This window comes from Anas acuta, chromosome 1, assembly GCF_963932015.1.
Source record: "Anas acuta chromosome 1, bAnaAcu1.1, whole genome shotgun sequence".
Taxonomy (NCBI): Eukaryota; Metazoa; Chordata; class Aves; order Anseriformes; family Anatidae; genus Anas; species Anas acuta.
The window spans coordinates 124455525-124470090 of NC_088979.1; the positions used below are offsets into that span (position 1 = coordinate 124455525).

The window sequence follows — 14566 nt, forward strand, 5'->3', positions numbered from 1 at the left end:
CTGGTACGGCCTCACCTCAAATACTGTGTGTAGTTCTGGGCACCACAGTACAAACACAGTTAGTTTACATGATACTCTGTGTGAACCTGAGTGACTGCTCAGTTGGAACACAACAGGGGCAGGCTACAGAACAATTCAAAAGGAACAAAGAATTCATCACCATAAGTTCCTATCAAGCTAATTTAGCAAAGAAAATTCACTCAGTGACAAGGAACAGTCAGGCATGTTTAGAATTCCTAGATCGTATTTTCGTCTTACCTAGCTAAGTGAAGCACAGACTTTTTGGTATTGTGCCCAGAATATGCACTGCATTCATAGAAAATTAAATTGTAGTCCTAGGATCAAAGAGAAAGACTCTTTCAATTAATTTTGCACAATTTCTCACTCAGTTTAAAAAAGCAACACAAATACACTGAAATATTCAAATAAACCAAAATACATCATTTTAGGAAAAAAAAAAATCATGTCTTTTTTATTATACAGCTAACAGTAAATAACGAAAGAAAACAAGTCTAAGTGTGACCCCCCTCAAACTATATGCATCTCTTAACAGATATTTGTTCTGTACTGTGTCCTTCATAGAACCTGATCTCTCAAAAGCTGAAATGAAAACACACATTGCAAGGTAATGAAGTTTTGAAACTTTTTCTTGTGATGATGAGGCAATTACAGCATCACTGAGTGCCTGACAATGCAGGTGAAAATAATTCCAGCAATTTATTTTTTTTTAATATCAGAAAGCTTCATCAGTAGCGTTTCTGTACTCAACAGTTTGAGACTAATATTTTCCAGCAGTCAAATGACAAGCTAAAAACCTCAGTAAAAAATAACAACTAATTAATTATATTTCATTTTTTGTACTTGTGAAATTTTTCTGTACCTTCTTTCCCAGACAGCCTGCACTTTTGGTTTTGCAGCCTCTGGGAGTGTTGCAATTAAGATCAGTGGATAAAAGGATCAAACCCTAGCGACATTATCAGTGATTTGGCAGAAGACTTACCACAGTAAAATCAGGAGGTCATCTGCACAAAAGCCTGAACTGCAATCAATGATGACAACTGATTTGAGAGGGAATGACAGATTATCCACTTCAAAGCAGATATCTGACTTCTTGCACAAGATATTATGCTGAAGCTCACCTACCTTCAATGGTATTATTACATGCCCTTATTATGTATCTGTACTTCCACCTTCTATTCACTTTCCACTTTTCTGTGTGTCTTCTTGCTATTTATGACAGTAACTTAAAATTCGAAGTAGTAAGTCAGTAGCTCAGGAAACAAAAGTTACGTATTTTATGCACTTTTACAGGTGTAAAAAAAAGATTCAGTGTTACTGAATGTCAGTTTTAAATATGTTGTAAATATATATATGGTTTAATCTCATGAACCAAACCAATGACACATAAACCAAACTAATGACTGCAAGTGCTTTTAACCACTTGTAGTCATTTCTGAAGAGTCAGAAAAGCACAAACCAGGAGAGAAAAGACATGAAGCAATGTTTGTTCTGAATGTTGGCCTGCCCAAATTTCTTACTGGAAACACAAGCAGAAGCTTGAAATCAAATTTACACTCTTTTTTTTACTTTCTTTCTTTCCTTTTATTTTTTTTTTCCTGTTCAACTGATAAGAACTCAAATAGAAAAATTACTGTGTTCAGTACCTAACTAATTTAAGTCAGTCATGTAGAAAGTGATGCTATTCCTACATCTTTCTTCCCCACAAACAACAGAGTTCACATGAGGAGAACTCTCAATGATGACACACCTTATGCTGGCGTGAATCTGAATGGATTTTTTGACAACTGCTGTGTGGCAGAGCAATTTTTTTCAGAGATAACAATTTAAACTTAAATTATATTAATTGGCTATTTTTGTCAGTCTGTCAAACAGATCCTTCTCTAGAGGAGAAGTCAACCTGGAAATGCTAAGTGTCATCACTCAGAATGTAACAGAAAGCAGGACACATAATTAACCACTCCAGAAATGTCTTCCATCTCCATCTAGGGAGTTAGCTGGTGAACCTGGCAGACCACTGGCAGTTAATTAAAGAGCTATACATAAATCAGAAAATATCCAAAGAACAATGCAGAAAATGAATGATTATCAGTGGGAGCTGGGAAATTTCTGTGCTGTAAATTAATATCTTTCCAAGAATATGTCCTTCATTAGCAATATTTGCATAATAATGGTACTGCCAGGTTAATAAAGGAAACATTGTATGAACACATACGAACTTTTTATGAGGGTGACAGAACACTGGAACAGGCTGCCCAGGGGGTTATGGAGTCTCTTTCTCTGGAGACTTTCAAAACCCGACAGGACACATTCCTGTGTGACATGATTTAGGTGTTCCTGCTCCAGCAGGGGAATTGGACTAGATGATCTTTCAGCGTCCCTTCCAATCCCTAACATTTCATGATTCTGAGAATAGTCCTCATCCTATGAAGCTTATGCAGTCTGCACAGACAAGACTGGCAAAGGCATTATCATATTGTTTTATACCTGAGGAATAGAGGTACAGAATGATTTATTGGCCCATTTAAGATAATTCAGGAAGACTGCAGGGTCAAAATAAAATCATGCTGCCTGAATGCCTGTATCATAAACCAGTTTATTTGAATAATTAGCAATGATTACACCAATTCACTCAAACAGAGCATTGGCTGTTCTGGGATTGTCCATATTGTGATCTGGACATATTCTGTGTTGTTGTTGTTGTCCTCATATGAACTCTTTCTTGATCAGTGAATCAAGCTAAGGAGAAATTTATTAAATGGAGACTTCATTCTGGATTCTCTATGGAAAAAAAATCAAATACACTGGCCCTTTTTCTGTCTATTTTTCTTTATACTTGCATTAGCTCTATCAAGAGAGTTTCAATCAGTCTTGAACTACATGTAAACATTTTGTTTTGTCTGTGTCTTTTCCCTGCAAAGTTAATTCTCTTTACGATCATGATACCTATCTTTAATTCATCTAACTACAGATAAGCTTCATCACAGCCTTGTTGTTCCCTATGATACTGTCCAGAATCCCCATCCTCATTCTATTCTCCTTTTCCTGGGGTATCATGCTGCACCTACCAGTCTTCTCAAGTGATGAGGAATAGACAGTTCTCCCCTTCAGGATGCCATTCTTCCTTTTAGTAATGAACTGTGATGCCTGCCTTGCAAAGAAGGTTTGTGACATAAATTGTAATGGGAGCCCTTGGGGTCCTGCCTGAATTTATAGTACACTGACTTGTAAGATCTGGGTCTGAAGCAAAACTTGAGCTAAAACAGCTGGGCAGGAATGGCCTTTGAAAGTACACATTACTCTGACTTTAGAAAAAGTTAGTTAAAAATGATCACATCCTGTGAAACCTTGGAAAAAGTCCATGAAAACTAATGGATTTCTGGGTGGACAGGCTCATCTGATTCTTTTCCTGCATGAACAGGTTCACATAATATCATGATCATTTTCACATAATATGGCTGTGCATATTTGTATCAGCTCAACATCTAGCCCCCTGTATTTTGGGTAAATACATGTGAGCAATTCTTGGGATTATTCACAAAATAAACAATTTAATTGCATTAACTAATAGAGATATTTTTATGTGGTTTCACAAGAATCACACTGCCTTTTAGCAAGAATTAATATTTCATTAAAATACGTGGTTATTATTAGCTCAGTGAGCACATTGTTATAATTTAATTATGTCTATGCTGCTTTTAAATTAATCAATTGTCATTAATCATTCCTTGCCTTAGTTCCCTCAAACAGCACATTCAAACATTCAGATGAGTCATTCAAATCCATAAATTTGATTATAACCATATTCCATTTGAAAACTATTTTATTTTACTTAAGTTAAATATTCTATTTTCTTGCGTAACATGTTACAATTAATGGCCTGGTGGGCTGCGCATGTTGGAATGATTCATCTTAGTTTCACTAGTGCAATATTTTAAGAGAGTTAAATGACACGTAAGACACCTACTCTGTCCATTTAGCATCTATGTGTCACTTGTTTTTTTCACAGAAGTACTCCGTGTTACACTCTGGAATCCCTCCTATCCTCCAAGGTCTCAATATTATCTGCATCTCTATGCTGACAAGAAAATAAAACAGATTTCTTAATGGAAGAAACTTTGATAAATCAAGGTCAAGGCTGATATTGCTCTCCTTTAAAAACAAAATAATGGGCGTGAACTTAGGAGGTATGCTTGTAAACGGCTGTATGAATAATCAACATGGGATAAAACAAGATCTGTCTCTCAATCTGTCAATTGATCACAGAGGTGCCTGGCAGCATTCTTTCCTATAGAACAATTCAACTGTATTTCAGATCTTTTTTTATACCTCTCTTGACCACCAGCAAGCAGAGCTGTAAATCTGTTTTCAAAGGAGAAACAAGTACATATATGAAACCCAACAGATTGTTTAATTTAGCTATATTCCTACCACTTCAGTTAAATTCTTATGAATACTGGTCTGACTTATTTCTAAATAAATGACTATTCTGTAGGCATTGGCATCCAAATTACAAAAGAAAAGCTTATGGGCATGGTATACAGGAATTATAGACAGGTATCTTTGCAGTCCCTCGATGCTATCCATGTGGCCTATGGATAACCAGTGCTCTCATAGATGCAGACTGTTAACTCTACTAATTTTCTTTCTCTACTGGATGGAAAGATACTAAAAGTAAACACATTTTCTACTCCTACTATCCTTGGGAATAACAGATGGTCTACTGTGGTATTACATGAGGTAGGAGGGAGAAAAGGTCCCCAGATTATCTCTCTGTTAGGAATCAATCCACAGAGGAAAGAGAGAAAAAAAGGAGAGAAAAATAGAAGGGGAAAAAACAGAGAAAAAGAAAGCACAAAGAAAAAAGAGGGAGGAGACAAGAGAGAATGAATTCTTAAATATCTTTGACACCACTCACCTTTTGTTTTTTCATCTAGATGATTTTATAACTACTATAATTATCAGCACTAACATTACTGACACCTACATTGACAAGTATTATCAGGTTCCTCATCCTTAAAAATACTTGTCTGATTAAAAATAATCTGTGCTTCTATGAATTTAGATACCTTCAGACTCCATTTAAAAGCCTTCACCTTCAAGTTTTGTAAGGACTTTACTTCTAAGTATAGTACCTTAGCAAGATGCTCTCCCATTCCATTAGGGACCTCGCGTTCCTTTTCATTATCAGTTTTATTACCCAGCAAAAGCACAGGTACATTCTCCCCTGTTTCCTCCTGCAGATTGAAGGATAAATACCATATGAAGCATTTTCCTTAAAAAAAAATGCAGACCAAGAGCATAAGAAGAGACAAATGTCACAGTGCAAGAAAAAAATTAAGACGTCACATATTAGCATGGTGCTTTATATACAAACATATCATGAATTACATTTGGATAAAAGGTACAAATATGACAGACTGCTAGAGATTGCACCAATTTTGCTTTTTTTTATAACAGGCCATCATAGAAGCCCATCAGTCTCTATATTAAAACGAGATAGAGAAAACTATCATGTTACACAGGCTTTGACATTGTTAATAGCCACTACTTTTCTAATTACATGGATGGGAAAAATGACAACTTCTGGGTACAGCTACCACAAATAAATTATAGAAAATAGTGGAGAGGCACACAGAATAGGCACAAAAATACCTGGAACAGGCACAAATTAAAACTGAAAATGAAAATTATTGAAATTACCACAACAAATACATTCATATAGTGGTCCAAATGCCACAGCAGGAAATGGACTTGGCTGTATGTCTTCAACTTACCACCAATTTGTATAAAACAAAATTAGTCAGTAAAGGTGAGTGAACAAGTACAACTAGGAAAAAAAAAAAAAAAGAAAAAAAAAAAAGATTTTGACCATAACCTTTGATTTTTCTTAATCGAAAATGGGAGTTCTCCTCTAGCTTTTATCATACTGAACCATAACACCATAACTGCCATTGATTTGTTAAGATCATATATTAACAAAGGCTAGTTCTTACAAAATGCATGCTACTACTGGAGCTCCTCAGTAGAGCTCCTCAAATGGGGATTAACTATGCCCATTAGGAAAGATTTGAAAAATTAAGTCCTTAACTTGCAAAAACACCTACTGGCCTTTAAAGAAAACAGTACATTATACTAGAACACAGGTCTAAATGATCTTGGCAGGCCAATTTGTTCCCTGTTTTTTTCAGAAGCAATACTTTACAATGATAGTCACATTTTGTTCTCTCTAGCAACACAGTCCTTAATGGCAGCAGCCTAGCTTTTATTTTTATTTTCCCTTGGCCATAAGCAAATTCAGCTGCTCACATTCTCCATATGTTGTCTGTGAGCCACAGAGATATACCAAGAGAAAAGAAAGAAAATTAACAGAAGCCACTCTGACATATGCACTATGATTTTTACTATGCAGTTGAAAGGATGATCCCCAGGAAACTGAACTGTCTACTAAGAACCAGTTTTATAGTACTGAATGTAGATACTATATAAACTATGGGTTTATATAGTAACTATAAAGTTTCTAAACTATAAGTTTATAGTTTGTTTGTTAAACTGTTAGTGATCATCATACCATCATCATCGAATCAAAGCACCTCCTAGTGTCAGCGATGATCCAATACACATCATCAGCTAGATAACCTTTATGAAAAAGTAAAGGAGTCCATGTTGGACTTTCCCCAGCCCTCATTTTAAGTCCTTAAAATCCTGGCATTGTGATTATTTTTATATATGTGGAGTTTCTAAAACAGCTTTATTGGTAACTGTACAGCACAAAATCACTAACAAAAATGTAATTGTTACAGTGCAAGAAACAGACTTGTCTGTGCTTTGCCCTGCTAATCTTCCCTGCCTGAAAGAAGGAAGAGAATAGTGACACCAAAGTTTAGACTTAATGTTATGTCACGTTACCTCAATGCTTATCAGCCACTGCTTGACAGCTGTGAATGTGTCTTTTGCTGTTATATCATACATTACAATGACACCATCAGCTTTTCTGAAAAACTGCTTGGTAATACTTCGGTACCTGCAAGTATGAATGTTTATACATCTCTTCAGCAGAAGTAGCAATGTGACAACATTAGTAAAATTGTACGATAATTCACCCCCACCCACCACAAAAGGAGGATATTGCCATATAGTTTCTTCTAATCATTTAGTCTTAATATGGGTTAAAATGTCATCAATTTTGTTTACATATTAATTCTAAAATTCCTTAACTTGAGAAGCAAGAAGCTGTGATACCATTCTTCACTGCAGATATTATTTGAAAGGTGAGGCATATCATGAACTGTGGTAAGCAATACCATCTTCCTGAGTAAATCAGCCCCCTTTTCACATTCAGCAGCAGATTTCCAAAGGCCACTACTACCAGAAATGACTGCAACAGCAAATAAGTTCTTTGCAAAAAATATTTTGGAGAGGAGCTTTGAAAAGTACCTTCTGCCTTCTTTAATCAATTCTGGGTTAGTCTGGATAATCAGCTACACATCTTAACTTTCCTTACCCTCTTTCATTTTAAGCATGGAGAAGAAATTTCTCCATCACAAAGTGTTCTGCCTTAAAGTAGACAGATTTCTGTTTGTTTGTTTGTTTGTTTTTCCCACATTTTCTGTAGGAAACTCGAAACATTATCATTATCCTTGCTTTTAGTAATAGAAAACCCCAGAATGGGTGAGGAGATAGGGAAGAAAATTACCATTGAAAATTTATAAAACCTTTTAGATCTTGAACTAGAAAGGGATTCCTTCAGTGAGAAAAAAAATAATATATATATATATGTATTTTTTTTTTTAACTAACAAGGCAATTTCTGCTATAGAAATAATTCCAGGTACATTTCAAAATCAGCCTTCCTCCTGAAGAAGTCATACCATATTATACTTTTAAGAGTTATAATAAGAATTTCTTTACAGACTGACAGTGTTTGAATGGATAACTCAGCACCAAATTAGCACATTATTGTTGCCAGGGAAGGATCTAAACCATTAATTCACTGGCTTTGTTAGGAATATTCCTATATTTGATCCTTTCATGAAAAGCAGAATTATGTCCATGCTTACTGATCTTTAAACAGATGTTTCAAGGAAGCAAAATATTCTGTTTCTCACCGTTCCTGGCCAGCAGTGTCCCAGAGTTGTAGGGCTACCTGGGTATTATCTACTGTGATGGTTTTCACATTGTAATCCACACCTGTGACAGAAATACACAGTAAGTTGTCTCTTTAAATATTCAGTCTGACCTTTGAGAACACGTTCCAGCAAATAGCAACAATTTCAGAAAGGTAAAAACATAGATATCACATTAAAACTTATGTCCATGAACTGTAACTATCAGGCAAGAGCTTTTATTTGATAGAATTTCTTCAATAATAAAATACTGAATATTAGCAGAGTACTTTAATTTTATAAAAACTATAAGGTAACTTTCCAAATCAGGGTACATGAGTCAAATGTTCCCCCCTGATAGTCCAAAGCAGTCTGAGCTATTTTATTCCAACTCCAGTCTGAGCTGGAATTCATGCTTTATAACTTCAGTAGTCTGAAATTTCATCATTTAGTCTGCATCTAGCCATGCAAGTATCTTCTACAATTAGTGGAAAACCACAAGGTACCACACTGAGGGGATAGTGGAACCTAAGCTAAATGCTGAAGATATATGGATTGAATATGAAGAGAGGAGGTTCTCCACAGAATACAGAAGGAGATGAACTTACTAAGATAGGTTTTGTCTCCTAATTTTAATGTGGATAAATGGAAATAAGATAAAAACATCTGAAGTTTTAATGAATCTTCTACCAGTTCCCCCATCATATGATGATCTAAGTATCTTCTGGATATTTATAACAATAACTATAATCTTTATCAGTCACTGCCTCCTCCTAATGACAATGTGCACTCTATTGTATCCCACCGTACTGTATCACAGAATCATAGAATAATTCTGGTTGAAAGGGACCACAAGAGGTCACCAACAATTTCTTTGTGTTCATCTTCCATATCATGGGATTCTTTACCACTGCCATAAATGAAGAAGCATCCAAGCCTGAGTTTGTTCAGTGTGTAATCAAGAAATCTGGATGGAGGATATATTCATTGCATGTATTCCAAGGGAAGAAATTTGAACTATGCTGTAAAAATGTCATAAAAACAAAAACAAACAAACAACAACAACAAACTTTTATCCAGGTGATTTGCTTTTTAACTGTATCTTCACAGGCATATAACAATCCACAGCTGTGAAACTGCTTGATGTGAAAACTAAATCAAAGCTACACTTGCTTGCCATTGCATTTGCATGATCTCTGTATGGCAAGCCAAAAGATGAAAACATCATGTACATCCCTATGCTTTTTCTCTGGAAGGTCCAGGCAAGCACACACTGTATAAGACCTCAGAGTCTAGGGAAGCATATCAATATTACCCTTTTGAGTGATATTCTGTAGTGCCAAAATGAGTTAAAATCCCCATACTAACATCTTAGATCTTCACTGACATTAATGTGAACTTAGACGTTTAACATACTAATAGAAATTTAAACTCAGATGCCTTTATCTGCCCTGTAAGTCAAGGGAATTACAGGACCTGGTCACCTAAATTTTCTTTGCTTGTCACAAATGCAAGATAAATACATTAATTTAAATATATTTTATTGCTAAAATGTTTCATTTTCTATATCCTGCAGGATAAGTAAGGCATAAATACAGGCTAAATGTAATGAACCACACATTTACAGTAAGTCAGCTGCATTGAAATAACCTGCTAATTTTAGTACCTTGATTATGTGTTGGACTTATGAAAGTTTGTTTTAAAACTTCAGGCAATACAATTACAATGTAAGCATTTAGCTTTGAAAACATTGGTCTACTGTATGTCTTTGTGGCTTTGTATAATGTTAAATCTTTAAGTATAATTCAGATTTTTTACTTTCTCTTTAAAGAAAGTCATATTATTTGGACTGATGGCAATAAGATATAGAGGTGGGATGGTACAGTACACCACAGTCCACAGGGTAGGATATCAGTTTCAAAACAACAAGACCTACAATGAAATTCCAGCTTCACTGAAGGCAATAGGATTATCCTACAAAGGCAGGCTGAGAGATTTGGGTTTGTTTGGCCTGGAGAAGAGACGTTTCTGGGGAGACCTTAAAATGGCCTTGCAGTACCTAAAATGACGCCTACAAGAAAGCAGAAAAGGTACTCTTTGTCAGCAGGTGTAGTGATAGGAGAAGGAGTAATAATGTTAAACTAAACAGGGGTGGGTTTAGTTTAGATATAAGGAAGAAATTATTTTACTGTGAGGGTGGTGAGGCACTGAAACAGGTTGCCCAGAGAAGCTGTGGATGCCCCATCCCTGAAAGTGTTTAAGGCCAGGTTAGATGGGGCTTTGAGCAACCTGATTTAGAGGTAGAAGTCCTTGCCCACAGCCAGGGGGTTGGAACTATATTATTTTTAACAGTAATACAATACTTTTAAAACAGTATTTATTCTACATATTTATTATTCTTATTATTTGTAGTATTTATAGAATTTATTTATTATTTTACTGCAATAATAGTAATAATGTTTCTTAGACTTACCTACAGTGGCAGCTGTGCCTGGGAAAAAACGATCTTCACAAAATCGTCTTAAGAATGAAGTCTTTCCGACACTTGAATTGCCCACAAAAATTATCTTGAATAAGCGGTCAGGGACAGATTTTATTACCTCCTCCTTCAAGTAAGAGCAAAAATTAGTCTTCAACGTCTTACTATAAATACTGTTGTCTCCAGTTTGTCTCGTTTTAAAGGCTAACTGAGATGGAAGAGATTTTATCCTGTGATGTTCTTTTACTTATAAAGCAATATTTTGTTTCCTAAAATAATTCAGGGTTTTGGTTGTTCGCTATGCATTATTCCAGATCACTTGAAGCGCAGTGATTTGGACTGAGATCTGGGGGTACAGTGAATACATACCTTGACATGAAACTACATTAAAAAATGCATGAAATTGCATTGGCTCAACACCAGCCAAAACAAAATAATTTATATTTGCCCCTGCAAATCAAAACCCATAAACTTCACAGAACTCTGCTCAGTAGTTTCATCCTATACCAATGACACATAGGAAACAGCACATCTTCACCTACATACAAGAAGCAAAGTCGTAATTTCTGCATGTGTCATCTACCACCAGACTCTCTCCCTGCTCTATTATGGAGACAAGAGCTTCTGCAGAATTACTGTACTTCTACATCTGTTTAAAATTACAGGTGGGGCACTGGGGGAAAGAGATAGACAGGAAGATAACTAGGCTCAGTTAAACAGGTTGTTAACATTCAGCTATGTTTCTGTCATTAGTTTTTTAAGCAGGAGGAAAAACAATTTGTTCTACCTATCCATGTGCTGTTTACTGCAGGCTAAGCTAAGTGCATCCAGTGACTAGTTGTTCTCTGTCAAGTAGGTCATTACAAAGAGAAGTCCCTTCTCTTTGTACATAGATCAGAAGTTGCTTAAAAAAGAACTGTAACACTAGCTGGTGTGCAGGGAGTGCCCTAGCTGGCCTCTTGTCCTAATATGCGCAAAGATGGGAGGGAGAGTATGTTCCTAATGCTGCTAAAGAGGAGAAAGGCCTTGGGTGTTTCTGGGTTTTGTCGTGACTGGGAGTAAAGGGGAAAGCAGAAAGGAAAGGAGAGGTCTGCCAGGCATTTAACATGTAGAATCTCTGGGTCTGCTGATTTTAAGGACACATCAGAACTGGATCCCTTGCCTGACAGTCCTTTCAAACAAGACAATTAAAAGCCTTGCATTGCAAATGTTTTCTACAAATATACTGAAGCCTTACAAAAAAAAAAAAAAAAAAAAAAAAAAAAAAAAAAAAAGCATAAGCAATGCATGGAGAAAAAAAAAAAGCTGCTGTCCTCCTTTCTATGAAAAAATCAATTCACTGCTGTAAATTTGGGGAAATCTATACAGAGATTCCTTATCCACTTCTTTTATATTAAAATGCCAAACTCCACTGCAACTGTAGCCTGCTGGTAATACACTATATAAATGTGCTATTTAAAGCACATTCTCATCTCTTCTGAAAAACATTAATAGCTTGTAAGTCTTTTGCTCTGGGAGATAAAACAAGTTAACATGCAACCATCAGCTTAGCGCCCTTTTCACAGTACTTCTGAGAACAATAACTAAATAAATGTACTACATGACCTGAAATAACTTGTCTGTTTTATAGACACTTGTGTGGTCATACACTCCTCAGTAGCATTAAGATTCAAAGACACCAGAGGCAATAATTTTCCATTTAGATGGATCAAGCCCACTCGTGTAAATAACCCACCTTAATCAAATACTATTCCAACACTGCATCTGAACACTGCATACAAAGAGATGAGATACATTATAGTCCACTTCAACAAAGTGCGGATGGGAAAATGCAAGAGCATTAGAATGTAAATTTTCTTTAGATTACAATGCAGTCTGAAAACAGCTTCCCTAACTATGTCTTTCGAGTGGCCTTCATGTAAAGGGTAGCCAGGTCAAACAACATACCTGTTGCTTGTTAAATTTGTGCAATTTAACACAGTTGTGGAAGACAGTACATATAAACACGGTGGTTCATATTCCATATTGAAAGAGCAGAGGGAGAGGAATTACATCTCAGAGAGAGGCTTTGGACAGGTCTTATTTTAATTTCCATCATGATTCTTCCAATCACATTTCTGCTTATGCTAACTGCAGCCTCTTTTTCAGAGCCTCCCATTAGAAAAATGCTCTACCTGACTATTATCTCCCAAAATAAAAGAGCTGTTGCTCCAAGTTCTTAGACACTTTCAGAAACCACTTTCCATAGGATAGGATTGGACTTGTTCATGTCTGAAAGGAGAAAAAGTTTACATTGGTTCTATTCTCCCTTAAGATGCAGTAGATCATAAAGGATTATAAGCTAAATGATTGTGAATATTTGGTGAATAGGAAGTTTAATGCCAACAGCTAGGAGCCTGAGCTCATTATAGTAAAGAATGAGATCATGGAATGCAATAATACAAAGCCATGTAGACTACAAGAACAGATGCCAATGAATTGAAAAATAAAGGTTGTCTCAGGTCCTTCCTCTTCCTAATGCAAAACAAAGAAGAACTGGACTTCATATGTGAGTGAACTACACACAAAACAATTTTATGGAATCATTTTACCACCACTGCACAAGTATTTCTAGATCCTACAGGACTTCAAACTGCATATCCTCCTGAACAGCAAGACATGAAGGGGGAGAAGGACTGGAAGCAGAAGGAAGGAGCCAGTCTAGTTTAAATATGTCCCCGAGACTCACACCTCATAAGTCATGATGCAGCAAGTAGGGATTTACCTTTTCTGAAGTTTTCTTGAGCTCCAGGGGAAAACTAGATGCAGAGTTACCCTGAAAAAAGTAATACTGCTCCTCCCAGCCCACTCACTCTGTCAGGAGAGGAAATCAGTGTGCTAACACTGGATGAAGAAAGATCACTTCTGATGTCTAAATCCCATGGTCAAAGAGTAGTGGGTCCCAAGAGCCATCATTTTGGAAATGCAAAGTTGTACAAAAAAATTATCAGACTAAAAGTTGTGACATGCAGACACACAGCCTGCAGACTGCTCCAAACAATGGAATGCTGTCAATTGAATGGTTGCTGGCAGCCCTTCCTCTTCCACTGTATCTGGAGACAAGCAATATTTCAGGATTGATTCTTTCAGCCTTGTCAGCAGGACAAGAGGACCATGTACATATTTCAATTCCATACAGAAAAAAAGAGTTTATCAGAAACGAATACCCTGATGTGTTTTTCTTTTAACTACTTTTTTTTTTTAGAAGCGAAGCGAAGAGAAGAGAAGAGGCCAAAAAAAACCCACAGTCAAATGAAGGATTGATGCAAGGTGTTGACATTTCATAGAAACAAAACTGGAATGCCCAGTTCTAAGTGACCTTTGGAAATAGCCTTCCTGTTTACCCTCACATTGCTTCTTTAGAAACTGATATTAAATGTTTTCAACAAACAGGTAGGAGACATTTTCTGGTTTCTTATTTTCTCTCCCCTCTTGTTCTCAACCATTTATGGGATTTTTTTTAAATTTTTAAATAAAGAAACAATATCTGAGGGAAGGCCCATTTCATACCCAGTTGAGAGGATATGCTTTCAAAAGGCATGACTGCTAAAACAGAGCAAAAAGACAGGTTTGTTCTAGCTGGACTTGATGATGTACCTGGCTTTTGCTGTACCAAAGTCCCATGATGCCATACTTTGAAAATGCAATACAAAATAAATCATAAAGCAAGCAAAAAGTATGCATTACATTAATCATTTCAAAGGTTAAAGCTCTGTTCTGTGCCCTATTTTTTTATTATTATTATTAAAATGTACCACTTAGAAGTTATTATGCAACCATGGCATAATTCTATCATAGTTTGAGATACACTTGCTTTTTCTAAAAGAACTATATAATTATGACCAAACATACCTATTTTTCCTGTGCCTTAATCTTTTTAATATGTGCTTCAAGAATCTAACAATGAGTAATACTTAACAATGATA

The 14566-nt window shown here is 36.0% G+C and overlaps 1 protein-coding gene across 5 annotated transcripts in view; it reads right to left on the reverse strand.

The window, feature by feature from the left end:
• The window catches only part of CRACR2A (calcium release activated channel regulator 2A), a 62665-nt gene that overhangs the window by 13855 nt on the left and 34244 nt on the right, over positions 1-14566 (reverse strand). For 3 of the 5 annotated variants that reach the window (XM_068700448.1, XM_068700458.1, XM_068700468.1), the window contains 5 exons: positions 10596-10728; positions 8126-8207; positions 6928-7042; positions 5154-5255; positions 259-335 (listed from right to left, as the gene is read on the reverse strand). In XM_068700448.1, the coding sequence (XP_068556549.1) occupies positions 259-335; positions 5154-5255; positions 6928-7042; positions 8126-8207; positions 10596-10728 (509 nt within the window). Of the gene's footprint in view, positions 1-258; positions 336-2600; positions 2758-5153; positions 5256-6927; positions 7043-8125; positions 8208-10595; positions 10729-14566 lie in introns of those variants that run through there. The other 2 variants (XM_068700478.1, XM_068700485.1) reach the window with 2 other exon arrangements.